Raw genomic sequence first — 27,414 nt, 5'->3', positions numbered from 1 at the left:
CCCCTGCCCCTCCCTACTCTGAGCAAGGCTCCACCCGATCGCCAACTATTTTGATTTTAAAAGAAAGTTTGGTTTTTACTACCCGTATGATTTTGAAACCCCGCGATGGAATTGTGTTTTAGTTAACAAGATGCGTGAAGCACTTCATTAAAGTGTTTTTGCCTGGATAACTCAGCTGGTTAGAGCGTGGTGCCGATAACGCCAAGGTTGCAGGTTTGATCCCCGTATGAGACAGATGCCCATTTTTCTGCATTGAAGGGGTTGGACTGGATGATCCTCAGGGTCTCTTCCAACTATACTACTATTGGTGGGGGGGGGGGAGCTCTCTAAGTGGCTCACATAATACAAAACGTTCATAAGAAAATACATATAAAAATCAATGCACTTAAAAGAAAAACAAATTACACCTAATAAAATAGGCAAATCTAGTGAAAGAGGAGAGCGCAAAATATGGTCTGAAGCTCATCATCAAAAAAACGAAGATCATGGCCACTGGTCCCATCACCTCCTGGCAAATAGAAGGGGAAGAAATGGAGGCAGTGAGAGATTTTACTTTCTTGGGCTCCATGATCACTGCAGATGGTGACAGCAGTCACGAAATTAAAAGATGCATGCCTGCTCCTTGGGAGAAAGGCGATGGCAAACCTAGACAGCATCCTAAAAGGCAGAGACATCACCTTGTCGACAAAGGTCCGTATAGTTAAAGCCATGGTTTTCCCAGTAGTGATGTATGGAAGTGAGAGCTGGACCATAAAGAAGGCTGATCGCCAAAGAATGGATGCTTTTGAATCATGGTGCTGGAGGAGACTCTTGAGAGTCCCATGGACTGCAAGAAGATCAAACCTCTCCATTCTTAAGGAAATCAGCCCTGAGTGCTCACTGGAAGGACAGATCCTGAAGCTGAGGCTCCAATACTTTGGCCACCTCATGAGAAGAGAAGGCTCCCTGGAAAAGACCCTGATGTTGGGAAAGATGGAGGGCACAAGGGGACGACAGAGGACGAGGTGGTTGGACAGTGTTCTCAAAGCTACTTAGCTGAGTTTGACCAAACTGCGGGAGGCAGTGGAAGACAGGAGTGCCTGGCGTGCTCTGGTCCATGGGGTCACGAAGAGTCGGATACGTCTAAATGACTAAACAGCAACAACAAGGATAAAATTCAGTTTTAAAACTGATATACGTAATATAAAAATCGCAAGTCTGGGGAGGCCTGCCTTAAACGAAAAGGTTTGCAGCTGGCCTTGAAGAACGTACAAATGCACCTGCAGAGAGTTCCACAGAGTAGCCTTGCTATGCTGAAAGACAGATTGTAGCTTCAGTAAATATTGAAATACCACATGTGATCAGATTGTAGCTTTTGCTATAAAAGCACACAGCTTTTCACCAGAGGGGAGCGGGCAGCAGTATTTTGAAACTAAAGGCAAAACCAGCAAGATAAGCTTTGCTCTCTGTCTGGACCGCGCTGTGCCTGTTGTCTATTCCACCCCAGCATCAGTTGCCAGCAATAAGGGACACAGCTCTCTTAACAGTATCATTTGTAAGTGATAAAATGTGAAGATTTTTATGGTTAAAGTAAGTGTGATTAAAAAAAAAAAAGGTTAGAAATTATGATATATGTAAACTGCTAAAGATGAGGTAAAATGAAAATCAGATAGGGAGGACTTGGAGAAGCCCACCTAACAATGTTTAGAAAAAAATAAGGATAAGACAAGAATCTGTTTGTATTGTTTGTTTTTCTGTTTGTGTTGTTTATTTGTGTTATAAAATGAAGAAAAAAATGTGAAGGAAAAAAAAGGGGGACACAGCTTTCTTGTTCAGACAATATGAGTCGCCTGTATTGTGGTGCTTGAAAACCAGGGGGAAGGGGGGAAAGTAAGAGAAAACTGTTCTGGTCACATATTAAGTTTATTTTGCAGCTATTATTTATCCTTTTTTTAAAATAAAAAACACACAAGGAGGATCCAAAGGGGGCAGATCTAAGTGCCATCAGAGTAACCGGGAGGGGAGTGTACACACACACACACACACACACACACACACACACACTGCATTTTGCAAACTTCCCTTTGCCCTTCTCCTACACACACACGCACACACACACACACACACACACAATTGGAGACAGTAGTTTAAAAGAAACACCCTTCCTCACTCTCCCACATTTACCCAAATGCACAGGTTCCTTAGTCTCAGCCATCAGGGGGCAGCAGAGGCGCACAGAAAGTCTCAACTGGGCCACGCAGTGAGGGGGGGGGCGTTGTAGGGGGAGGGAGAGGTAGTGTCCGCGGTACCAGCCCCCAGCCCCCCGAACCGCAGGATCCAATCCCCACTGACCCCTCCTGGAGGCAGCCGTGAGATCAGCTGACAGAAGTGGCATAGCCCATTTCTCGACACGAGCAGGAGTTCCACTGAGGGGGCGGGTCCGTTCCCCTGGCGCGAGGGCCCCCACTTTCCGTTAAGGGGGCTCTTCTCCCCGGTGTCGTCGGGGTGGGGGGGGCCTCCCTTTTCTACCCTTCCCAGCAGGGCCTGGGCCGGGCTAGCCCCCTCCGCCGTGCTCCCCAAGGTACAGGGTGCGCTGCGGGGGCCGCCTGCCTGGGGGCAAGGTGGGCCTGGGGGCCCGCAAGGCCGCGCGGGCCGTCGCTCTCCCGGAAAAGGCCGGCGGGGAAGAAGGGTGGGTGCGGTTGTCGCGGGTGGCAGCGTCGTGCCGCCTCAGGAAGGGAGGCACCGTGGAGCTCTTGATGTGGATGACGCGGGTGTCCATGACCTCACAGTCTATCTGCATCATCACTTCGTAGCCCAGGGACGAATTGTACAGGCTCTCTGGGGGAGAAAGAAAACCAAGCAAGAAGGCGATTGTTATTTGTTTCATATTTGCTTCATAGAATTTATACGCTCCCTCTGGAGGGAATGAGAATGGCCGTCTTTCCCCCCAACTGTATATAACATTGTAACCCGCCCTGGCACCTTATAGTATAAATTTTATAATATAGGTTAAGGTAAAGGGACCCCTGACCATTGTTCCAGTCACGGACGACTCTGGGGTTGCGGCGCTCATCTCCCTTTATTGGCCGAGGGAGCCAGCGTACAGCTTCCAGGTCATGTGGCCAGCATGACTAAGCTGCTTCTGGCGAACCAGAGCAGCGCACGGAAACGCCGTTTACCTTCCCTATTTATCTACTTGCAGTTCGTGCTTTCGAACTGTTAGGTTGGCAGGAGCAGGGACCGAGCAATGGGAGCTCACCCCATCGTGGGGATTCGAACCGCTGATTTTCCAACTGGCAAGCCCAAGAGGCTCAGTGGTTTAACCCACAGCGCCACCCGCATCCTAGTAGTAATAGTAGTAGTAGTAGTAGTAATAATAATAATAATATAGGTTAAAGAAAGGTAAAGGTAAAGGACTCCTGGACGCTTAAGTCCAGTCAAAGGTGACTATGGGGTTGCAGTGCTCATCTTGCTTTCAGTCCAAGGGAGCCAGCGTTTGTCCACAGACAGATTTACGGGTCATGTGACCACCATGACTAAACCATTTCTGGTGCAACAGAACACCGTGATGGAAGCCAGAGCGCATGGAAATGCTGTTTACCTTCCCGCCGCAGCGGTACCTATTTATCTGCTTGCACTGGCGTGCTTTCGAACTCCTAGGTTGGGAGGAGCTTAGACAGAGCAATGGGAGCTCACTCCATCGCAGGGATTCAAACTGCTGACCTTCCGATTGGCAAGCCCAAGGCTCAGTGGTTTAGACCACAGCGCCATAGGGATATACATATATATAGATATGGAGATGCAGATATAGTTGGTGACTGCATCTCGCACAAAACATTTGGACACCAAGTCCTCAAGTCTACCCGCACATTTTCTTTTCTTTCTTTTTTTACCGTTGAGAGCCATGGCTGGCATCACCAGTGACATTTTTGGGCGGGAGGTTTTGTTGTGGCTGATGGCAGGCAGCAGCAAGTGGTCCTAAGGTTAAAAGAGGGGAAAAGACAGGAGGGGAAAATTTGTCAGTTTGCATTTCTTTATGCAGAAAGTATATATTGATCTGATGTGTAGAGATCTTTCCTAGTCTACTTAATTCAAGAGGGTTCTGGAAGCTTCTCTGTGTGAAAGAAGCAAGCAGAAGGCTCCTGGTGTTTGGGTTATTCCTTCAGAGAAGCTGAGTATAGCTGGCCTAAACTGGTTCTGTTATCTCTTCTGTCAAGGTCATGGTGACTATAATAGTAAGGCCAGAAGGAGCCTGGATTTCACTTTCTCTATCTCTTTTCCTTCCGGTGTGGTGTTCCGTACATAGTATGCTTAGTGTTAAGGTTTAGACTTATTAGAAGTTATTGTAAGTTTAAGTTAAGTCTGCTGCAACTGGATTTCTTATGGACAGTGCCAGTCCTGAATGTATTAGATTTGTGACCATTATGCTCATTTGCCTCCAGTAGCAGTAAAGCTTTGCTGGATGAAATACAATTGCCTCTGGTCTATTTTTTGGGAATCCTGCAATGTGTTTAAGTTTTTACTCTGCTAACTATAAGTTGGCGTTCTGCTCCGGATCAATATTGAGTGGGATTTCATGACAAAATCATCACTGATGTAAGAATTAAGAGACCCAGGGTGTGGTGGAGTTCAAGGACACGCCCTGACAACCTCTCCCCGTTTGGCTCCCAGACTCCACAAATGCCGGCACAAGGAGCTGTGTTCATCATCCCAGATGCCTGCATTGTAAGGGGTTGGACTAGGTGACTCGAATGGTCCCTTCCAATTCTGCAATTCTATTATCCCAGCTGTTAAAAAACCATTTAGAAGATGGGTGCAAAGCAGAGGTAGGAACGGGGTATGGCTGTGAAAGGGATGTGGTTTGGGGACAGCCCCAGCATCCCTGAGTGTCAGCCATGCTGGAAGGGGCTGATGGGAGTTGTAGTTCAGCAACTACAGGAAGGGCCACAGGTTAGGCACTCCTGCCCTGTGGCTTCCAAGAAGGGGAAATTCTCCATTTGCATCTTTGCCCCAGTGTGCCTTTATGCAACCTGTAATCTTCTGCGCAAGTCTGAAAGGGGTTCCTTCCTCTACTTTCTTCCTGGCTCTCTCTCTCTGGAGCCACGTGCCTGAAGGAGAACATTGTGCAATGCAAAATCTGGGGCGCCGCTCTGCCTGCTCAACTCAATGGCTCAGTGCCCCGCAAGCCGCTCTTTACTCACCCTGCGGAAGGACACCACGTAGAAAGTATCCTCGCGGCGGTCAATCGCATCCATGAAGTCGTGTTCCGTGTGGTCAGGGTGCTGGTATACCTGTAGCTGACTGAGGGAATTCCTGGAAAGGCAGAAGAGGATGGGGGGGTTGGAGAGGAGATCTGTTTGCAAACATAAGGGCTCCCTCTACCTCATCACTGTCACGGGACACAAGAATGGAGTCTCCATCGGGTGGGTGGAGGGAGCAACAAAGCAAGGAGCCAATTTGAAGAGGCTCCACCAGGCCTCCTCTCCCTTAGCCCTGGAGGCAGCTGTTCCATTAGCCAGCCTCTGGGGTGACATGGGAAGCAGGGCTCACCCCATCCGTTCTGCTGTGAGAGGCCAGCTCAATCACGCACCTCCTACCCCTGAGGTGTGCCAGCTGGTCAGTATGAGAACTTAAGAATTGGTGCTGGAGTTTTGAGTTCTTCCTCTTCCTCTTCCCTCCCTGTTCCCTTTTCCTTGTGTGTGGTGGTGGGGGGTTAGCTTGTAAGCCAGAGGGGCAGGGTGAGCGAGAGTGTTTCCACATCGAAACAGGGAGCTAACTCAAAACAATTTGGTGCAGAAGCCGCTTACCTCTCAGGGTGCCTGGGGGGGCTGGCGGGCACGTAGCGGGAGGGGCTAGGGGGCTTCTTTTGTGGCTTTTCCTGAAATGAAGAACGAAAGCAAGGATATGAAGAGGCTGCGAAGCAACAGAGCCCCTGGCCCTGCCCTCAACCTTGTTGGCAAACCACAGTAAGATTCTGAGTGCCGTTGTCTAGCCCCACAAGGGATTATCGCCACTGTACCCCCCATTTCCCTGCCCAAACAGTTGCCTCCCCCCATCCACATCACACCTGGCTAGCCTGAGCTGCTTTGCGAGACTGCGAGGGTTTCCTGCGGTTGATCTGGTGCCGGCGGACCCAGCCGCTGAGCTCGTCTGCCAGTCTGTAGGGGGGAAGAGGAGGCAGGCAGAAGGGTCACCCACAATGTTCCCAGGCCTCAATGCTCACAAGAGTCCTCCCCCCAAAATGCTTATCACCCCCTCCCTTCTCCTGGCCCAGGACCCACCTGAGGGATTCAGTGCGGTTGAACTGGCGGCAATCGGAAGCGAGGAACAACTTGTCCAAGTCCCTCAGCATCAGGTCCTTCATGTCAGAGAAAGGAGCCGACAGGTTTCTTGGGGTGGAAGAAGAGAGAAAGGCGTGGGGGGGTGGAGAGAGAAGAAAATGTGAATTTTAAATAGAGATCAACTGAGAGAGGAAATCAAGTGTTGAGGAAGAGCTGAGAAGAGCACATGGTGATTTGGGAGTCACACAATCTGGAAGTAGCTGCTCAGCCCGGAGCAAAACCACATGTTTCGAGAAGAGCGTGAGGTGGGCTGGCTGCAGTCCTGCCAAGCCAACTTTGCATTTTACACCATACATCTGTAATGCGGGAACCTCAACTAAATCATCCATGACTCATGGCCATCCAAGCTCTTCTCAGAAACCTCCAACGTCACCTTTGAGTTCCTTGGGAGAAATGGGTGGGGCAGGAATGCAATAAGCAAATAAAGGAAGGGCTGGGGAGGGGAGTATGAGTTGGCAGAGTCAAATGGGGCCGTCAGAGAGGCATGGAAGGCTATTGTTGGGCCCCTCCAAACCTCAGCACCCTCACCCCTGGTTTAGCATCACATCCAAACACAGTCAAGGACTTCTTCCTGGTTGCCAGGGCCCCCAAAATAATTTTTACAGAGAGAGAAGCACAGGCAGGTTGTTTCTCCTGCTCTTCACCACTTTATTCTTTCTCCTGCCTGCCCCCCAAATTTACCGGAATTGTGCCTTTCTCAGCCTGGCTGGGGCCTCCTCTTGCCTCTCTTCCTGCTCCTCCTCTGGAGTGTCGTGGGTCTCCTCCGCGATGCCTAAGAGGTGCCTCCGGCCAGGGCCAGCCTCCACCTCCTGCTTCGGCAGCTCCACGTCTGCCGCCTTGCGCTCACTGATGCTGGAGAGATGGAAACGGGGAGTTAAGTTCCCTAGAGGAGTTCAGGGACACTCTACCAAAGAGGTCTGAGATTACTTTATTATCGTTTTTATTTCATTAAAATATCTATGAACCTATCTGTAAAGGTAAAGGACCCCTGGATGGTTAGGTCCAGTCAAAGGTGACTGCAGTGATACCTCGGGTTACAGACGCTTCAGGTTACAGACTCTGCTAACCCAGAAATAGTACCTCGGGTTAAGAACTTTGCTTCAGGATGAGAACAGAAATTGCATGTTGACGGCGCAGCGGCAGGCCCCATTAGCTAAAGTGGTGCTTCAGGTTAAGAACGGACCTCTGAAACAAATTAAGTTCTTAACCCGAGGTACCACTGTATGGGGTTGCCACGCTCATCTCACTTTCAGGCCAAGGGAGCCAGCGTTTGTCCACAGACAGCTTTCCGGGTCATGTGGCCAGCATGACCAAACCGCTTCTGGCTCAACGGAACACCGTGACGGAAGCCAGAGCACATGGAAACGCCGTTTACCTTCCCACCGGAGTGGTACCTATTTATCTACTTGCACTGGCATGCTTTCGAACTGCTAGGTTGGCAGGAGCTGGGACAAAACAACAAGAGCTCACTCCATCGTGGGGATTTGAACTGCCGATTTTCCAACTGGCAAGCCCAAGAGGCTCAGTGGTTTAGACCACGGCGCACTGAGTCACAGCATGTGACTCCTTCCTTAACATGATGCAAAAAGGAGAGTTGCCTACAAGAAATGTGGGGTGGGAGAGCTTTCAGGGCTCTAGTCCAACTTCAACCTAAGAAATATGCTTCCCTCTCCAGTCTGCTAAACTGTGCCAAACATCCAGCAAGCCTACACATGCTGACTTCACCACCTATGAGTGAAACCAATTTCTCTGGGGCCTTGCCAACTTCAGAGGCTCCCAGACAAGGACTGCCTAGCAAAGTCATTCATTCCCCAATTGTGGGACTGGAGGGACACCCGCAAGCACTCTGAAGCCTCACCTGACAGGCCCAAAGTTGAAAGCTATGAAGAGCAGCAGCACCATGACGCAGATGACTTTCCGGTTGCCAGAGCCAAATTTCAGCTCGTTGTTCTGCAGGGAGAAGGCAAGAAACATGTGGTTATGGCCACAGAGGCATGTCGCCCACTTAGAAGTCTCACTGCCGGTATAATACCACTTTTCCAATTTTTCCCGGCAGTGAGACTTGGTATTATACCAACAAAAATAGAGTGGCTTACCAAATTATTGGAGTGCTACAATATATCCAAAACAACGGGAGAAATTGGAAGGATCTCAAAAGAGGATAGATAGGGACTGGAAGGTGTTTAAAGGATACTTGCAAAACCATCTCGAAAAATCAGAACTCCTATTAGAATAAACAAGTTCCGTTTTAAATACTAAATAAGATGGATAACAATGTGTAATAGAAAAAGAAGCATGAAAGTAGATTAAAGGTCTGTGAAAGAAAGTAACAGAAGTGGAAAGAAATTGCAATTGAGTAGATTGGAAGTCTAACACAAAGGTGGGGTGAGGGGTGGTGGATGGTGATGAGAAAAGGAATTATCCGTGGGATTGAGTGTAGGTATGTTTGAACACTTTTAAGGATTGTATGAAATGTATGTTTGTATGCTTGTATATTTGCAATATGTGTGTATTAAAGCTGAAGTATTTTAACAATAAAAACTTTTTAAAAAGACGAAGAAGACGTCTCACTGCCCTTGCAGTGCCCAAATCATTATTATTTAGCCAAGGGACGTCAACTGTGTCCCTTCCGATGGGATTGCGAGAGTTTGGGGCTCCCATTTGGGGAGTGGGCATCATCATATCATAGCCTTGCATGGTACTGGTAGACGGCCCAGCCGACATCTCGTACAGAGGGAGACAAACTAGAAAACATCTAGACAAAGGTTCCCGGCACTGAAGAGCAGCTTTCCATTAACCACTTGCATCCAAATGGCAGGTTTAAGGATTTCAAGACAAACAGAACCAAACAGTGATTATTTTGAAAGCGGACTGCTGTTCTTCACAAAACAATGGAGATGTTAGCAGCTGAGCCACTGGAAGCAAACTTGTCAAAAAAACTCTTTTTACTGTTTAGGGAAGCTTTTAATGTTTAATAGACTATTGTATTTTAATATTCTGTTGGAAGCCGCCCAGAGTGGCTGGGGAAACCCAGCCAGATGGGTGGGGTATAAATAAAAAATTATTATTATTATTATTACAGGTAACTAAGCACTACAACAGTTTTTACTGCTGCTTTAGTTTCCTGTTTGTGTCTTAATGTTTATTATATATTGTATTTGGGAGGGGAGGACTTGGAATTTATGATGAAGGGTGATATTAATAATATAATATAAATAATATAAATATAAATATAAATATAAATATAAATATAAATATAAATATAAATATAAATACAATGACACCTCCACAGAAGAGGTGTAAGCATTTCAGTGCTGGCGAGGCATTTATAGATGCAGAAGTGATACGTTTCAGCAGCTATGAAAAGCCCACCCCTGCCCAGCACAGGAGGGAAGACAGATACGGGATAGGAGGAAGTCTTAGTCCACAAAGGAAGAGGGCCACGACATGTGTTCCCTATTTTCTCCTGCAAGGAGAGGCAGAACAGGCAGAAGGAAAACCACACTGCCAGGCTCCTTAGGATGACTCTGCATTCTGGCTCTCACATGTTCACTCCAAACTCCATCCATCTGCAGAGGTGAGACTCATGTCCAGTCACGCAACTGCCCAAGCAAACGTGTAAGAGGCAGTCAGACAGAGTTTCTTGGGCCACAGCCTCTCTTGTTGTACCATAATCACTCCCTCTAATAGCAGGCTCATAATAATAATAATAATTTATTATTCATGCCCCGCCCATCTGGCTGGGTTTCCCCAGCCACTCTGGGCGGCTTTCAACAGAATATTAAAATATAATAATCTATTAAACATTAAAGCATTCCCTAAACAGGGCTGCCTTCAGATGTCTTTTAAAAGTCTGGTAGTTGTTTTTCTCTTTGACATCTGGTGGGAGGGGGTTCCACAGGGCGGGTGCCACTACTGAGAAGGCCCTCTGCCTGGGTCCCTGTAACCTCACTTATCGCAGTGAGGGAACCGCAAGAAGGCCCTCGGCGCTGGACCTCAGTGTCCGGGCTGAACGATGGGGGTGGAGACGCTCCTTCAGGTATACAGGACTGAGGCCGTTTAGGGCTTTAAAGGTCAGCACCAACACTTTGACTTGTGCTCAGAAACGTACTGGGAGCTCAGGTGGTGAGAGCCAAGAGGACTGGGGTTAAAGTAGGACTGCAGAGGAACGAGAGAGGTTCGTGCTTGCTCAAAGGAACCCCAAGGTTTACAGACGTACAGAAAGAATTAGAAAAATTAAAATCTAACAGGGCAATCCCACCTCTCCACCAGCCTGAAAATCAGCTCAGTGAGAACCAAGCAGGCAGGCTTGGCAGCCACGGGGGGGGGGGGGGGGGGGTTTGCTGAGTGTCACTGTTAGGAGAGCTCCTGTTAGGAGGCAACGCTACACTGCAGCATTTTGTTGCAGTCCGGCTGGTAATCCACAGATTGCTGAAATGTGGATGTAATGCGGGTGGACAAATATGCAGGCACACACGGGGCGGGTTGTGTGAGGGACCCAACACACTGCAGGTCTGGCCGGCAGGCACTCACCTCGTTCAGGACACAGTCCAGCCGGCGGCGAAGGAGCGTGTTCTCCCGCCGCAGCCGCTCGTTATCCGTCAGGGCCTCCCGCAGCCGAGACTCCAGCCCTTGCAGATATTCCTTCTTTTTCCGCCGCGACTGGCAGGCCGATTCACGGTTCTTGATCATCCGCTGCTGCCTTTTAAGGACCTTGATCTTTGGGGAATTAGCAAAGTGGGTGGGGAATGCTATATTCTCTCTCTCTCTCTCTGGGAATTATCAAAGGGCGTGGGGAATGCTATATTCTCTCTCTCTCTCACACACACACACACACACACACACATGCATACACTCTCGCTTTAAAACAGAGATGGGGATGCTGCGGCCCTCCAATTGTCATTAGGTAATAATAATAATAATAATAATAATAATAATATTTTGTACCCCGCCCTCCCAAGCCAAGGCTGGGCTCAGGGCTGCTAACAAGCAATAATAAAAACAAGTTGAATGAATACAACTTAAAAACAAGATTAAAATACAATATTGAAACATTAAAATATTAAAATGCAGCCTCATCACAGGAGGAGAAAGGAAAAAGGAAAAAGAAAGAGGGGGAGGGAATCAAATTGGCTCCAAGCCAAAGGCCAGGCGGAACAACTCTGTCTTACAGGCCCTGCGGAAAGAAATCAGATCCCACAGGGCCCTGATCTCATGAGGCAGAGCGTTCCACCAGGCCGGAGCCAGAGTTGAAAAGGCCCTGGCTCTGGTTGAAGCTAATCGAACTTCCTTAGGGCCCGAGACCACTTGGGTGTTGCTATTTATGGACCTTGAGGCTCTCCGTGGGGCATACAAACACAAATACAAACACACAGCACACATGTGGCCATAATGTTCAGCCATATACCCCCCCTCCCCGTCACATGTGTTCAGGAGAAGTCCCAGGACAGGACCGGAGAACCCCAGAGCAGCAGAAAGAAGGGGGCCAAAAGGTACTTACATCTATCTCTTGGTTGCAGGGTCCTATTTGCGTTGGCGCCGGGACAATAGTTTTGGTTTCTGGTTTGGGGGCAGAGGGAGTTGGTTTTGCTGGGAGACTTTCCTTTAGAGGGGACTGGACCTTGATCAGCCCAGAGACGGGGAGATGCAGCAGTTCAGACTGGGAAATCACAACGCTCTGTGCTGGAACTGAGGTTAAAAAAGAAGGCAAGGTCCTATAAATCCATGCCTGCCACACATACATTGTAGTTTTGCCCCACAAAAAAAGGTTCTTTTCATTCATTATTAAATTTCTATACTGCTCTCCCTCCCAAAGGACCCCAGGGTAGCAAACAACAAAGCAGCAAAAGAACACAATGAAAAGTAACATAAAAACAGTTTGAAAGGTTTTCAGCCTCGTGGGCACATTTGGGCTTTTGAGCAAGGTGGCCCCAAGTCACTTCTCTCCCCACGATCAGCCCCCTCCCAAGAGACCGAGAAAGCACACTCTGAAGGAGAACGCCAGCTCCAATGAAGTGAGTGAGCCTTAAAAAGCACAGAGAGCTGAAAGAGGAAGGGAGGAGAGAGGCATTCTTCCAACTTCAGCTCTATGTACTTTTCTAAGGAGAAAAATGGCAACCACCCTGACGACCTCATAACCAAGGGGGGCTCAGAGGGCTGGTGGATGCCAAGGGAAGCCCTCAAGGGTGCAACTGTGCCCCTGGGTGCCACATTTAACAACATTAGGGAAATCTGAAAAGAGGACTTGTGTGCCCCTTAGTACAGCGTGTTCAGTTGCACTTGGAACCTGGGTTCAAGCAGCCTCCTATTAGCCAAACCTTTCTCTATTTCTGCACTGCCCAATCTGCGGCCTTTCATATGTTCTGGATCACAACCCCCAGCCAGCAAAAGCATTACCTGAAATCGATGGGTTGATAGCCTGCGGCTGGGACACAGGTACAGGCTGCAATAAGATGGTCTTACTGGGCGTGGCTGCAGGCTGCACTGGGACAGTGGTGACCACAACTGGCTTTGGCTGAATGGGGGGCTTCCGGCTGAGAATGCTCTCGGCTTTATTGGAAGCTGCCGGTTTCCCTGTAACAGAACAAGCTGATCAGTGAAGCCGCTATTCTGAAGGGCACTGTATTAGGTTAAACTAAATGACCCTATTTTTTTGCCACAGGAGTCTCATATTGACTTAATTTGCATCCCTTTCTCCCTAAAGGTAAAGGGCCCCCTGACCATTAGGTTCAGTCGTGGCCGACTCTGGGGTTGAGGCGCTCATCTCGCTTTATTGGCCGAGGGAGCCGGCGTACAGCTTCCGGGTCATGTGGCCAGCGTGACTAAGCCGCTTCTGGCGAACCAGAGCAGCACACGGAAACACCGTTTACCTTCCCGCTGGAGCAGTACCTATTTATCTACTTGCACTTTGACGTGCTTTCGAACTGCTAGGTTGGCAGGAGCAGGGACTGAGCAACAGGAGCTCACCCCGTTGTGGGGATTCGAACCGCCGACCTTCTGATCGCCAAGTCCTAGGCTCTGTGGTTTAACCTACAGCGCCACCCGCGTCCTCACCTTTCTCCCTAGGCACTTGCTACTTCTACTCACTCACTCTCATCCACTACATACCTGTCTCAGGAGCTGGGACGACACTGATCTGCACAGTGCCAAAGTGGGGGGGTAGTACATCTCCATACATGCACGGAGGGGTGGGAGGTTGCTCGGTCTTCACTCCCATCACGTCGGCCTGGCCAGGGGCCTGCGAGAGAAAAGCGCAGGCCTGAGCACAAGGGCTTAAGAGGCAGGAGGCAAGATTCTACTGTATCAAGAGGTCCGACAAGCATACCTGCCCTGAGAGATCAGCGGAGGACGAGGAGGAGGAAGAGGACAGCGTGGAGGAATCAGAGCAATGCGACGAGGCGGGGGAGACGGGCTCCGACTTCACCTGCAGCTCTAAAGGAAGAAGGTGAACAGATCACTAACATGCTTTCACTGCCAGCCACTTCAACCGTGGAAACAAAGAAGCCGCTCAAACTTATCTCCTCTGTGCCCCCTGGGAAGTTTGCACTGAAAATAAATGCTGGACAAGTATTTGTCTGGGAGGTGCCAAGGCAAAGAGAAGCTCCTTGTTACCAAGAAGCCCAGTCTAGCCCTGAAATGGGCTAGATTGCTGTCCAATGGCAAAGAGCAGCTTAACCCCTGCCAAGGTTATTTGTGGTTCTGTGCCTTAGCTGGGGGGGCAAAGCTTGGGGAGATCAGTGAAAGCAATATGCCCTCACCCCTTCTGCTGCTCTATCCACCAGCCAGTTTAGTTGCTGACATTAAATACAGCGGTACCTCAGGTTACATACGCTTCAGGTTACATACGTTTCAGGTTAAAGACTCTGCTAACCCAGAAATAGTGCTTCAGGTTAAGAGTTTTGCTTCAGGGTGAGAACAGAAATCGTGCTCCGGCGGCACGGCAGCAGCAGGAGGCCCCATTAGCTAAAGTGGTGCTTCAGGTTAAGAACAGTTTCAGGTTAAGAACGGACCTCCAGAACAAATTAAGTACTTAACCCGAGGTACCACTGTATAAGACATTCCGTCTAAGGTCAGAAACTTTAACTAGGTGGTCCAGGATGGGGGAGGAAAAAAACTTTGCTCCAAGTTAATTCTAGGCTGTTCAAACCATATTGAGGCTCAGAAAAAAACAACAGTCTTGCTGTAACAGACCAATGACCCATCTAACCCGCTGTCTGACAGTGGCCAGTTAGATGTCTCTGGTGCACCCATGACGAGGGCATGAAGGCAAGAGCCCCCTCCTCTACCCCTCAATACTGGAAGAAAGGGATCTCCCTCTGTAGCATGGGGCTGCTTTATACCAACTGGTCCACGGTTTCTACCTAGTCCAGTATTCTAGACTCTGACTGGCAGTGCCTCTCCAATGTTTCACTGAGACCTTTTTAAACGGGAGAGACAGGGGAATCAGACCTGGGATCTTGTCCATGCAGAGCGGGCACCTCCACCAAGAGTGCCGGCACATTCTTTGCATTAACTCACAAAGACAATCTAGCCTAATGTGTGTCTTGTCCACACACTTGTATACTGTATCATCCTACCATATACACACAGCTCTGCATCTCTCAGGCTCTCAACAGCCCTCCCACAATCTCGAAAAGGTACTTACCTGGGAAGAGAGAGTCGTGCAGTGGGTCCCAAGGTGGGTCGGGGGGCACCGTTTCCATGTCCAGGTCGAACCCATCACTGAACTGCTGCCAAGAGAGTTAGGAGAGAAAACAAAACTGATCTGTGGGTGTGTCTTTCTGTGAAGCATTTTTACCCCACTCTTTGGCCATAAATAAGCAGCTTGCAGAGATCAGTAATAAGGCTTCAGGTTTACAATCTAAATGATGCAACAGAAAAAGGCATTATGCAGGGAGAAGAAAAATGCAAACTCGTGCATCAATTCTTAATGTTACAACATTCCATTTCCACTGTAATGGAAACATTTCAGGGAGAAGATGAACCACACATTGTTAGTGTTTTAGCAGAGATGGTGGAGTGCTTCCCTTCTCGCCTTCTGTACATCCTGAATGGATATATATTAATATGCATGCACAGCAGGCAGGCAACAAGCCAGTGAAAGGTGGGAATTTGAGGGTATTATTGTGGGTGTAGCTTATTAACAAGTATGGGATTTATAGTTTTGTAGGGCAAGAGTGGGTTAAACTTGTAGCGGGAGAGGAGAGTTTGTGGCTTGGCGTCACAGATTTGGTAGTACACATCTGGGCAGCTTATTCAAGGACCAAGGTGAACATAGATAAATCTAGTACATGCAATCTAAAGAGGAAAATGCCCCTTTCACTGTGAAGATAAGGGACCTGGATCTCTCAGACGCAAACCCAGCTCACACCATCCTATATCAGTGGTGGAGAACCTATGGCACACGTGCCAGTGGGCACTCATAGAGCCCTCTCTGTTGGCACACGCCCCATCGCCCCAGCAGGGCCATTCCTGGGGGTTGGCAAAGTGGGCAGCCACTCCCCCCCCCCCCACAGCACTGTGGGCAGGAAAGACTCCCTATAGCATGCGCCGGCCACAGCAGCGTTGGGGGATTTGCGCACCCGCCAACCAGCTGATATTCGGCCGCACCACTCCCCCCCCCCCACCGTGATTGGTTGGATTGTTTGCTGCCATGAGCAGAAGATAGTCAGTGGCAATATTGCGTGTGACTTGGGGCTGTGTCACGGTTTTTTTTTTATTTCTGCTGCCGGTGAGCGTTGAGACGATTTGTAGCTTCAGCCTGCTACAGGAAGTGTTGTCCATGTGTGTTAGTGTTTATCTGCACGGCCTACCCCCCCCCCCCAAAGCTCCACAACTCCTGCCAATCCTCCCCACATTTTTATTATGGTATATTTATTTTTATGTGCGCATGCAGACAATCATTATTATCCCATATTAAATTGCTGTGTTGGCACTTTGCAATTAATTAGTGGGTTTTGGGTTGCAGTTTGGGCACTAAGTCTCTAAAAGGTTTGCCACCACTGTCCTATAATAATAATAATAATAATAATAATAATAATAATAATAATAATTTATTATTTATACCCCGCCCATCTGGCTGGGCTTCCCCAGCCACTCTGGGCGGCTTCCAACAAAATATTAAAATACAGTAATGCACCAAACATTAAAAGCTTCCCTAAACATCCCTATATCATGCACAAGCCCCATTATGCATGCATGTGCCCTCAGAAGATGTAGCAACAGGAATGAGGGTGAACAGGTCCTCAAGACAAACAGCATTAAGGGCTGATGTTAAGTAGCTGGGAGTGGATAAAAGAGGTGAGAAGAGCATGCTGCTCTGCAATGGGAGGGATCATAAGGAAGTAGAAAGCCTTTTCTAGGAAGGCATGTGGGAGGAGGCAGCTCTCACCAGGGAATGGGCACAGCCGCCATCCACAATGCTGCGTTCGAGGCAGGGGAAGAGCTCAGCTGCCACATCCCCATCGTCTTCCAGGCAGCTGTACAGACCTGCATCTGTGGGGAGAATGGGAAGGGGCAGTCAGTAGGGCAAGGAACAGACTCAAAACATGTGTTCACCCTTTACTGCTCTCCTTTTTCACTTACAGCCCATACCAAGCACATCTGTGGGTGTATGCATTAAGCAAGGCCTGGCCCCACCTTCTCCCCAAATACAACTAGAGCTGCTCCCCCTTATAATACAGTTCTGGAATTCTAGATTCTGGTGATTAGCCACATAAACAACTCACTCCACAGTAATACAAATAAGCATGTTTTTGCCAGTTTGACTGAATCCACTAATATATTTTAAAGATTTTCCCCTCATTTCACAGCATGTATATTTTCAATTTTCGCTGATGTTGTTTACACATTGTATTTTGTAAAAAAAACAATAAAAAAGACCACACACGGTTTGTCCTTTGCCTCACAGCAGGTGCCTTTGGCCTCAACTACATTACTATCACAGGTAAAGAACAAAAACAAAGCACAAGCAGCCTTCAAAGACTAAAGTCAACAACTCACACATCCCTGAAGCATAAGCTCAGTCGGTAGAACATGAGACACTTTTAAAAAATCATTATTTTTAATAAATTTTATTTTTGCATTTTCCTATTTTACATAAACAAATGAATTCAAAACATAAACATACAATACCTTCTGACTTCCCTCCCCCTATATTGTGGATCTTAATGTAATGGTTTCCCCCTTGGCATCTCTATCATAACTCTTATTTTTATAAATGGTTTGTCAATTCATAGTTCAATTTATTACTTAGTTTTCAGTCAATCCTACCAATGTATGTAGTTGCTTACAACAGCTTAATCTCAGGGTCGTGAGTCCCACGTTGGGTGAAAGACTCCTGCGTTGCAGGGGGCCATAGCTGTCAACTTTTCCCTTTCCTTGCGAGGAATCCTATTCGGAATAAGGGAATTTCCCTTTCAAAAAGGGAAACGTTGACAGCTATGCAGGGGACTGAACTGGAGCCCCCTTCGGCAGGTGCACGGCAGGTGGGCACCCAGCAGGTGGAGCTCCGCCCCTCCGCCTCGTGGAGGGCCTGTCGCGCACCTGTTTAAACTGCGGGCTAAGGTAGCGCAGGATCCTCCTTCTCTCCCACCTTCTTCGACTTTGCAGCCCCTTCCCCAACAGCCACGCTCCGCCCACCCCAAACAAGCTCCGCCCACCGGCTCCCCCCTCGCCCCCGACGAGCACCCACCCCAGTCCTCGCTGCTCAGCAGGTTATCCGCGCGGAAACGGCTCGAGTCGCTCAGCAGCAGCAGCTCCGAAGCCAGCGCCGCCATCTTCCTTCCGCCTTCCCGGTACACTACGCTGCACGGCCGACTCCGGCTCCCGCCCCCCCCCGCTGCCATAACAACAGAAGCGCCCAATAGGACGCCGGCTCCGTCGCCTCCTCGGCCAACCAGAGCGAGCAAGAGGCGGTCACGGCCGGAATATCCACCAGTGGAGAAGGAGGATGATACGGAAGTTGTACCGAGCCGGAACGCACGCGGAGAAGGCGGAAGGCGGGAGTGCGCTTGCGCGCGGCGGTTGCTACGAAACAGCGCGCAAGCGCATTATGGAACGCGAAGTGGTTTTCTTTCTTTTGAATGTCCGCTTGGTTTTGTGGGATGGCTCACGGAGCCGCGCTTGGGTCGAAGGACGCATGCGCAGTGGGGAAACTGCGCGGCGCTTGTCCCCGGACGCCTTGAAATTCCAGCGCGAAGGATTGAGCCTGCACCACGCTGCGTCAACGCGCTCCATGAGACAAGGGTGGGTAAGTATTAACTCGGCGCACGCGCACTGATAAAATAGAGGTTTCAGGCGCTGGGCTGCGTTTGTGCGTGTATAGAATGTAGGGAGAAGAGCGCATGCGTAAAGACCGGGGGGGAACCTTGACGCGCAAGTGCTTATGGGAATTGTAGTTTGGCTGTATTTTTTAAATGAGGGGTTTCTAATCCTTTTAAGAATTATTACTATTATTAGGCCTCTTTGGCCCTTGAAAAATGTTGGATAAGTGGCATATTCTTAGTCTCAGTTTCCTAAAATGAAAACAGCATCATTTCTCTCACACGGGTGTTTTAAGGATAGTGAGGCGCATTTTATATTATATTGCACCTAAAGGTTGCTGTCGTTTTCTGGCTCTATTTGTATCTTTTTTAACAACCAGTCTAGTGCACGGGTATTTTAACAAAGGACTTTCCCCCTTGTATGGAGCTAGGGAGTCGAAAAAGAGAAATGCTTTCCGCTGCCGATGGTTGATAAGATGCTAGGAGCACAAGGGGCTATTTATTCATTTATATGTTTTAAAACCCATCCTTTTTGTTTTGGAAAAACCCCCAATACAAATATTTTATATGAAAGCGGGGGAAAAAAAATGCCAGGTTTAAAATGGCATTTACTTATTTATTTTATATAAAAATTTGTAGGCTGCTTGATTGTAAAAATGAAACAAAACCTCAAAGCGGATGTGGCACATGCAGGTTTATTTAGTCCCTGGTTTTGCCAGGACAGCAGGGCAAATTGTGGCAAACTTTTTCAGAGGTGCATCAGGGAATCGGTTGTTATTGACTAGTCAAGGGAAGGCTGCCATGAGTGACCTCATTGCCCCCACAGCACAACTGATTTGGCATGATATGATGTAGATGTAGCAATGATATTATCAAAGGGCGGGGAATGAAATAACGCCAGGTTTCCTTTGCTTTTACTACTCTCTCTTATCCACCTTCAAATCCAGACTTCCAAAGAAATGCTTCTCCTTCCCTTTGTTTATATTCCAGCAGAAGCAGCCAGTTCCTAAGGTTGCAACATTTTTCCAGCAGCAGAACAAATTTAGACAGGGAAGATTTCCCCAGGAAAGCGTGGGTTCAGGGAGCCTACTTGAATAAAATATGGGGGGGCGTGCCTAGGTAAGCCCCACCCTGCATAACCCTGTCAATTCCCTGGAGAGAGAAGGGACTCGTGGAAAGTATGTGTTAACGTGGATATCCACAATTGGACAACTATCAAAATCCGGAGATTGTTCATGATGCTGAAGGGTCCTGCCAACCAAAAGTCAAAAAAGCCCTTCCTGATCATCCCACCCTCACCATTATGAGATAGGTAAAGGTAAAGGTACCCCTGCCCGTACGGGCCAGTCTTGACAGACTCTAGGGTTGTGCACCCATCTCACTCAAGAGGCCGGGGGCCAGCGCTGTCCGCAGACACTTCCAGGTCACGTGGCCAGCGTGACATCGCTGCTCTGGCGAACCAGAGCCGCACACGGAACGCCGTTTACCTTCCCGCTGGTAAGCGGTCCCTATTTATCTACTTGCACCCGAAGGTGCTTTCGAACTGCTAGGTTGGCAGGCGCTGGGACCGAACGACGGGAGCGCACCCTGCCGCGGGGATTCGAACCGCCGACCTTTCGATCGGGCAAGTCCTAGGCGCTGAGGCTTTAACCCACAGCGCCACCCATGTCCCAATGAGATAGGTGATTGAAATTCAATAAATAACATAAGTAGCAATCATGTTTAAATCACATTGCTTCCTCCAAAGAATCCTTGGAACAGTTAAGGATGCTGGGGAATAGTGGCTTTGTGAAATGCAGACTACAGTGGTACCTCGGGTTAAGTACTTAATTTGTTCTGGAGGTCCGTTCTTAACCTGAAACTGTTCTTAACCTGAATCACTTTAGCTAATGGGGCCTCCCACTGCTGCCGTGCCGCTGCTGCACAATTTCTGAAGCAAAGTTCTTAACCCGACGTACTATTTCTGGGTTAGCGGAGTCTGTAACCTGAAGCGTATGTAACCCAAGGTACCACTGTACAGTCCCCAAGATTGCTTGGGGGAAGCCATGTGCTTTAAATGTATGGGGGGGGGGTGTGCAGCAAGGCTTACGAGTAACAGTTGAAAGAGCTGATTATGATTAGTCTGGGTAAGAAAATAATAAAAGGAGGCATGAGAGTATACCTGAAGGAGCGTCTCCACCCCCATCGTTCAGCCCGCACACCGAGATCCAGTGTCGAGGGCCTTCTGGTGGTTCCCTCATTGAGAGAAGTGAGGCTACAGGGAACCAGACAGAGGGCCTTCTCGGTGCCCTGTGGAACGCCCTCCCATCAGATGTCAAAGAGATAAACAACTACCTGATATTCAGAAGACATCTGAAGGCAGCCCTGTTCAGGGAAGTTTTTAATATTTAACGCTGTACTGTTGATTGGAACACTTGATTGGGAGCTGCCCAGAGTGGCTGGGGAAACTCAGCCAGATGGGCAGGGTATAAATAATATATTATTATTATTATTATTATTATTATTATTATTATTATTATTATTATTATGAGAGCAGCCCTCAAGTATCTGAAGAACTGTGGAGTGGAACTGTTCGCTGTTGCACCCAAGGGCAGGACTAGACCCAATGAGGTGGAAACTGTGGGGAAGCAGATTTTGGCTAAGCGTTAGGTGATGCTTCCTGACATCATGAACAGTTTGACAGCAGAATGGACTGCACTGGAAAGATATATGGCTTCTGTGGAAGGATAGCCGAAGTGGAAAAATACTATTCTTTTCACCTTTGCGTGTGTGTGTATACCGATATGTTCTTTATTGGGTTTCTATTTTCCTTTCATCAACTCATTTCCTGCCCCAACCTGCGAGTATGAGGCTGCCAAAAAAAATACTCCCAAGAGAGAAAAACATTGTGGATCCCATTCTATTTCACAACCATCTCCTGCAAAACATACCGACCGACTCCCAAATGATGCTTCTTACAACGAGTTGGTGTAGTAGAGCACGCAAAGTGCTTCTTTTATTTAAGTAGATTTAACAGTGGAACGGTGAGGTGGAGGGGAGGCTAAAGGATGCTCAGGTCCGTTCGATTCCTGCGTTCACAGGAGTTGTCAAACGGACCGTCATTCTCCTCCTGCCATCCCTCATTTTATTCCATCAAGAATGTGGCTTATGGATCCCAACCTCTGTTGTGGCAGCAGGGGGGGTTGCCCCTTGGCTGACAGGGGAACTAGTAGATGGCGGCATTGTGCTTTTTTGCTTGCCTGTAAGAAAAGACAACAATAAGATATGTGGATGCTGCCCAGCCTGTCAAGAATGCTGATATTAATGCCTTCTCTTCACCATTAGCAAAGGCTGATCCAGAACTACTAACCTGGTTCCCTCCAAATGTTTTGGACTACCAGCTCTCTTCAGCCCTGGGGATGATGGGAGCTGTAGTCCAACAACTTCTGGAGGGCCACAGGCTTCTCATCCGTGATCTACTTGATCCTTGGCAATGCCAGGAGAAGGATAACAAGATACCTGGAGATGGACAGCGCTATCGTCCAACACCACACTGCCTCTCCCTATCCTCCAACATTTGTGCCCATATCCCTGCCCAAATCACTGAGATCTTCAGAGGAGTTGCTGCTGGTGGCCCCCTATGGCACAAATGCGTGGCTCATTTCCACCAGAAGCGCTGCATTAAGTATTGCAGGTGATACTCGAAAAATTAGAATATTGTGGAAAAGTTCATTGATTTCAGTAATTCAACTTCAAAGGTGAAACTAATATATGAGATAGACTCATGGCATGCAAAGCGAGATATGTCAAGCCTTTCTTTGTTATCATTGTGATGATCATGGCACACAGCTGATGAAAACCCCTCAGAAAATTAGAATATTCAATGAAATCAGCAAAACAAGGATTGCAAATCGAGCAAGATTGGACCTCTGAGAAGTAGAAGCAGATCTCGCTTTGCATGTCATGAGTCGATCTCATATATTAGTTTCACCTTTTAAGTTGAATTACTGAAATCAATCAACTTTTCCATGATATTCTAATTTTTGGAGTTTCACCTGTATTTGCCCGATTCTGTGGAGCTGCCTCTCAGCTGAGATTAGACATGCCCCCTTCCCATTGAACGCCTGGCAAATACCTCCTCTTCTTTCAGGTACCTTAGAATCACAGAATAGAATTGTAGAGTTGGAAGAGACCATGAGGGTTGTCTAGTCAAACCCCCTGTAATGGAGAGATATTTTGCCCAGGGTGGGGCTCGAACCCACAACCCACAATTAACAGTCTCCTTGTGCACTAACGACTGAGCTGTCCCAGGACTGAAAAAGACCTTTCTCCTACAGCTGACATTTTCTGTTTTGATGATCAGTTGTAACTCTATTTTTTAAAAAAATAACTTATATGCGCACTGCTTAGAGACTTCGGTAATTCAAGCCATATTTAAATACATTTAGTAAATACAGTAGTACCTCTGGTTACGTACTTAATTCGTTCCAGAGGTCCGTTCTTAACCTGAAACTGTTCTTAACCTGAAGCACCACTTTAGCTAATGGGGCCTCCCGCAGCCGCACGATTTCTGCTCTCATCCTGAAGCAAAGTTCTTAACCCGAGGTAATATTTCTGGGTTAGCGGAGTCTGTAACCTGAAGCGTATGTAACCTGAAGCGTATGCATCCCGAGTTACCACTGTAAGATGAAATCTGCTGCCTGTGGCAACTGCCACACTCTGCCTCATAGTAAGGCAAGACTATGAATATGAAAGAAGGTCTTGTCTGGGAAGATTATGGACAACGAACGAAATAAAAAATTGACAATGCGAAAAGCAACGGGGGGGGGGGATAGCGGCAGGGGGAAGGAGTCATTGAGAGCAGCAGATGTTTTGGGTTTGGTTGCAAGGGGGGTGGGGTCCAACTGAGACAAAGATTAAGGGATTTACATAAAAGGTTTTGTGATTCTTTTCTTAGGGAGTGGTTTAAGGAAGGGGCTTAAGCAGAGGCCGCATTTCCTGGAAGGGGGATCTTCCAGAAGATTACGGCTGGCAGGGAGAGAGGGTAGGGTGTGGGGGGGTCACTTACCCAGCGGGCACACCCCATTCTTGCACGCCAACACAGGCTCCCCCAGATCCTCGTTGCGCAGCGATGCTGCTATTCTCCTAGCCACATAGCGGCAAACTGAATTGAAGAGAGGAAATACTTAACGATCTGTTATTTCCCTGGAGGAGCTGGACACATCTGTGTGGCTGGTACTGGCTCCTGTTTGTAGGTTTGCAAGAAGTTTTGTGAGGCGAATTATTTGAATTATTGCAAAAATTGGTAAGGAGGAGAATTGTTAGTTAAGATAATTAAAGGCAATATGAATTTAAGAAATGCAGAAAAAGTGGATCACCAGAGGTGCTGATGGAAGTCCAAAAATATTGTATAAGAAGTGAAGTTTTGTTGTATGTATGATAATTAATATGTTAAAATGAATATATATATATATATATATATATATATATGTATGTACTGGCTCCTGCCCAGGAATTCAGCCTCTAGTCTAATGAGCACTGACGTCCTAGCTTTCTGCCTGCACCCAATGTGCCCCCCCCCTCCGATTCTAAAGGAACCCAGGAGTCCGGGCTCCCCTTGCCTCCATCTGCAGACCCTATACGTACCACCAATTATAAGTCAGACCATGCTTCAGGAAGGAGAGTGCCGGTCAGCTTGGAAGCTCTGCTATAGACCCCTTGCATAAACTGGATTATAAAAGGCAGGAAGGAAGGAGGTGGAGCTGAAGAGTAAAGAAAGGCATTATGGGAAATGTAGTTTTATTACCTCTACTACAAGGTCGGGGGTGGGGTAGCTTTGTTTATCTGTTTCAGCAAAGCAACAAAGGCTTTTAAGGGGCTTAGGATTAATTGTTAGGCTCTAAAATGCCACAGGACTTTTCTACCCCATCTCAGAAAACCCATGAGTCCGTTCTTGGGGCTGTAATTTGCTTTTAGTACTGTATTTTTAAATTGCCATAACCTGCCCTGAGACCTTATGGTGAAGGGCAGGTAAGAAATCAAATAACTAATAATAATGTGGCGTATCTTCCATAGTCTTTTATATGCCCCTTTTGGAGTTTCCAGGCATCTTCCTGCCCCATGTCCATATTTCTTACCCATTTTTCTCTCTTTTTGTTTTTTAAATGACTTGTGGGGTTTGCCATCAGCATTGAATCCAGTCAAGTACGGAAGGTGACATCACGTTGCAGGAAGTTCCTGTCTTCCTGTCCTGACATTAATGTATACATACTATATATATATATATTTTAAAACAAAACAAAATAAACCTTTCATGCTGGAAAGCAGCAGAATGATACTGTCAGCTTTCCAGGGCAGGCTTAAAACATAGGGCATTTTTCATATTACCTGTATTTCTGACAGAGGGTTCTGGTACAGAGCTTAGGAGTTTTGAGTTCACATCCTTTCCGCGCTCTGTGAAAAAGATGGTGGTTTTTTTAAAACCTCAGCTTCTCTCTGACAGCTGACTGAAAGCTGCATAGACAAGATGTCAGGAGGAAAAGGGGCGGCTTCCTATAAATTGGAACGGGAGTCCCCTGTTTCATAACAGTGAGGGTGGGGTAGGCAGGGAGATCTCCCCTGGCTTTTGGCAAAATAAATAAATTACCCCTGCTTGCTTGCCTGCCTGCCTTTTCGCCTAGCATCTCCTGAGGGAAGGTTTCTGCTTACAATGGTTGCTAAGACAGGTGGTTGCTGAGGAAATGACGTTTGGGGGGGGGGTGGGAGGAAGAAGAAGAAGAAGGGGGGAATGTGGAGGGGGACTAGATAAACGAGTGTGTGACTGAGGGAGGAGCTGAAGCATATGCCCTGCTCATCCATTCAGTGCTGAGGACCAGTACTGAGCAACTGAGGTAAGGGGTGGAGAGCATGGTTGATAATGATGGGGGGGGGGGGAATAAATGGAAATCGTGAGGCATAGGATGAAGCGGGAAATATCGGGGGACTTTCACAGACTAAAAAAATAATTAAGCATTTTGCTGCTCTGTCAGAAAGGTCATTGCAGCATGGATGTGTTTTTGGCGGGAGGAGAGATAGGGTGCTGAATCGTTTGAGAACCTCATTTGTTCTGTTTTATGTGGCGTATTAAATCTATTTTGGGTTTGGAGCCAGGTTCTGGGGGACAACTGAGTGTATGTAATCTTCATAACGAGGGAGAATGAGCTAAACGTTGGCTGTCAAAGACAAGCCCTGCCCAGCCATTGGTTGACTTGCTGTGATGTCATCAAATGTTTGCGGGGTTTCTAGTGGCTCAGGAGAAAATGGGAGTCCTAGAAGGTCGACAAACATGGCAGGGCCTTTCTGGCTCTGCTAGCGAAAGGCAGTGGTCAAGCAGTGCGCGGCATTTAATTTGGACAAATGGCCAAACTTCCCCTTCACGTTCAGAAGAAAATGCTTCTTATAGTCTTATAGCTTGCTTGTTGCTTGTCCTCACAACAACTCTGTGATTTAAGCTGCCGCTGTTCCCATTTTACAGATGAGGAACTGAAGCTGGAAGACTGTTGGCATCGCCCAGAGCCACACAGGGAATCCTTGGCTGAGCTGGAATTTGGAGTTGGGTGGAAAGGTAACAACTGTGCGCACTGCCATACGTCTGGGCTCAGTGTGGGGAGGTGTAGTAGGAATTTCATGGCAAAGGCAGTGCAATTGCCCATTCTTTTCAACGGCATCTTGTGCTTTTTCTTCTTCGCTGTTACTAGGCCGGATTGCCTCCTGGCGAACAGCTCCTTAACGCCCTGCCCTTCCCTCGCTGGCCTTCGGGAGCATCGCATCCCCAAAACTGGCAACAGTTGATTACATGATGGCAAGTACAGAGCCCGTCACTGAGAAGATGCCCGGCAAGAAACCCAACCAGGGGTCAGCCGTTGGCCAAGGGAGCAGCCGTGGCGCATCCGTTGGGAGTGGAAGAGAGAAGGAGAGCAGGGCCAAGGACCTGAAAGAGAACCTGCCCCCTCGGGACCCAGCCGGCAGGGACGTCCCTTGGGCCTGCCCGGACGGCACGTTCGTCAAACTGGTCCTGGAGGCGGGCACGGGTTTAGATAAGCCTAAGGAAGGCTCCCTCTGCCAGGTCTTCCTCGAAGCCGAGCCAGGGTCGCCCTTGAGTTACCCAACCCACCGGTGGGCTGAAATGGAGCTGGGTGGCGGTGACGCTGAGTGGGACGGGGTGGTGGACCGTTGCCTGGAGACGATGCTGGCCGGGGAGCAGGCCGAGGCGAGGTTGGCAGCAGGAGGCACCATGACCATCCGGTTAGCGAGCTTCACGGAGGCCAAAGACACCTGGGAGATGAGCGCCGCCGAGAAGTGGGACATGGTCCTCAGCAACAAAGAACGGGGCGGGGAGCTGTACCGGGCAGGGGACGTTGCCGCTGCTGCGCGGCGCTATGCCAGGGCCTTGCGGCTGCTCGTCGTAGCTGCCCCTCCGCCGGACTACGATCAGATCAAAGCTGAGCTGCACGCCAACCTGGCTGCCTGCCAGCTGAGGCTGCACCAGCCGGCCAATGCCGCCTGCAACTGCACCAAGACCCTGGCCCTGCAGCCAGCCAACACCAAGGCCCTCTTCCGACGGGGCTTGGCTCACGATGCCATGAACGACCTGGAGGGGGCGGCGCAGGATCTGAAGGGGGTTTTGCAAGTGGAACCGGGGAACCGGGCAGCCCGGAGAGAACTGGAAAGAGTCATGGAGCGGATCAGGGCGCGGGATGCCAAGCTGGCCCGAGCCATGCAGAAAATGTTTGCCTGAATAAAAATAAAAATAAAAATAATTTACCCTAGTGGTCCTGGGCCCTAAGGAAGTTAGATTAGCTTCAACCAGAGCC

At 48.5% G+C, this 27,414-nt stretch overlaps 2 protein-coding genes and 1 long non-coding RNA gene across 9 annotated transcripts; 1 reads left to right on the top strand and 2 right to left on the bottom strand.

Moving 5' to 3' along the window:
- Positions 1-1,883: 1,883 nt before the first annotated feature.
- On the bottom strand, positions 1,884-18,167 carry ATF6B (activating transcription factor 6 beta). 3 transcript variants are annotated; one of them, XM_028719942.2, is made up of 16 exons: positions 18,013-18,167; positions 16,711-16,814; positions 14,965-15,049; positions 13,645-13,751; positions 13,428-13,557; positions 12,717-12,893; positions 11,821-12,008; positions 10,854-11,039; positions 8,179-8,270; positions 7,002-7,172; positions 6,261-6,368; positions 6,047-6,137; positions 5,787-5,857; positions 5,181-5,292; positions 3,873-3,957; positions 1,884-2,817 (listed from the first exon to the last, which is right to left on the bottom strand). In XM_028719942.2, exons 1-16 carry the CDS (start codon positions 18,164-18,166, stop codon positions 2,534-2,536), a joined length of 2,145 nt encoding a protein of 714 aa, XP_028575775.2. In that variant the 5' UTR covers position 18,167; the 3' UTR covers positions 1,884-2,533. The 3 variants fall into 3 exon arrangements, with proteins under 3 accessions (XP_028575775.2, XP_028575776.2, XP_028575777.2); XM_028719943.2 differs by having other exon boundaries at positions 14,965-15,046; XM_028719944.2 differs by lacking the exon at positions 12,717-12,893.
- Positions 18,168-18,292: 125 nt separating this feature from the next.
- FKBPL (FKBP prolyl isomerase like) lies at positions 18,293-27,364 on the top strand. Of its 4 annotated transcripts, none has more exons than XM_077922685.1 (3): positions 18,293-18,566; positions 26,076-26,165; positions 26,299-27,364. In XM_077922685.1, the coding sequence occupies exon 3, from the start codon at positions 26,397-26,399 to the stop codon at positions 27,336-27,338; it is 942 nt and encodes a 313-aa protein (XP_077778811.1). In that variant the 5' UTR covers positions 18,293-18,566; positions 26,076-26,165; positions 26,299-26,396; the 3' UTR covers positions 27,339-27,364. The 4 variants fall into 4 exon arrangements, with proteins under 4 accessions (XP_077778811.1, XP_028575778.2, XP_077778812.1 ...); XM_028719945.2 differs by having other exon boundaries at positions 18,293-18,570; XM_077922686.1 differs by lacking the exon at positions 18,293-18,566 and adding an exon at positions 19,647-19,658.
- On the bottom strand, positions 21,548-25,223 carry LOC114592083 (uncharacterized). 2 transcript variants are annotated; one of them, XR_003705425.2, is made up of 5 exons: positions 25,209-25,223; positions 24,950-25,015; positions 24,209-24,289; positions 23,631-23,726; positions 21,548-21,822 (listed from the first exon to the last, which is right to left on the bottom strand). It is a non-coding gene; the product is annotated as an uncharacterized LOC114592083 (long non-coding RNA). The 2 variants fall into 2 exon arrangements; XR_013391619.1 differs by lacking the exons at positions 24,950-25,015; positions 25,209-25,223 and adding an exon at positions 24,700-24,718.
- Positions 27,365-27,414: the final 50 nt, after the last annotated feature.

This window comes from Podarcis muralis, chromosome 2 (assembly GCF_964188315.1).
Source record: "Podarcis muralis chromosome 2, rPodMur119.hap1.1, whole genome shotgun sequence".
NCBI lineage: Eukaryota > Metazoa > Chordata > Lepidosauria > Squamata > Lacertidae > Podarcis > Podarcis muralis.
Note: the sequence above shows the minus strand (reverse complement) of the source record. Positions and strands in the feature narration are given on the sequence as shown.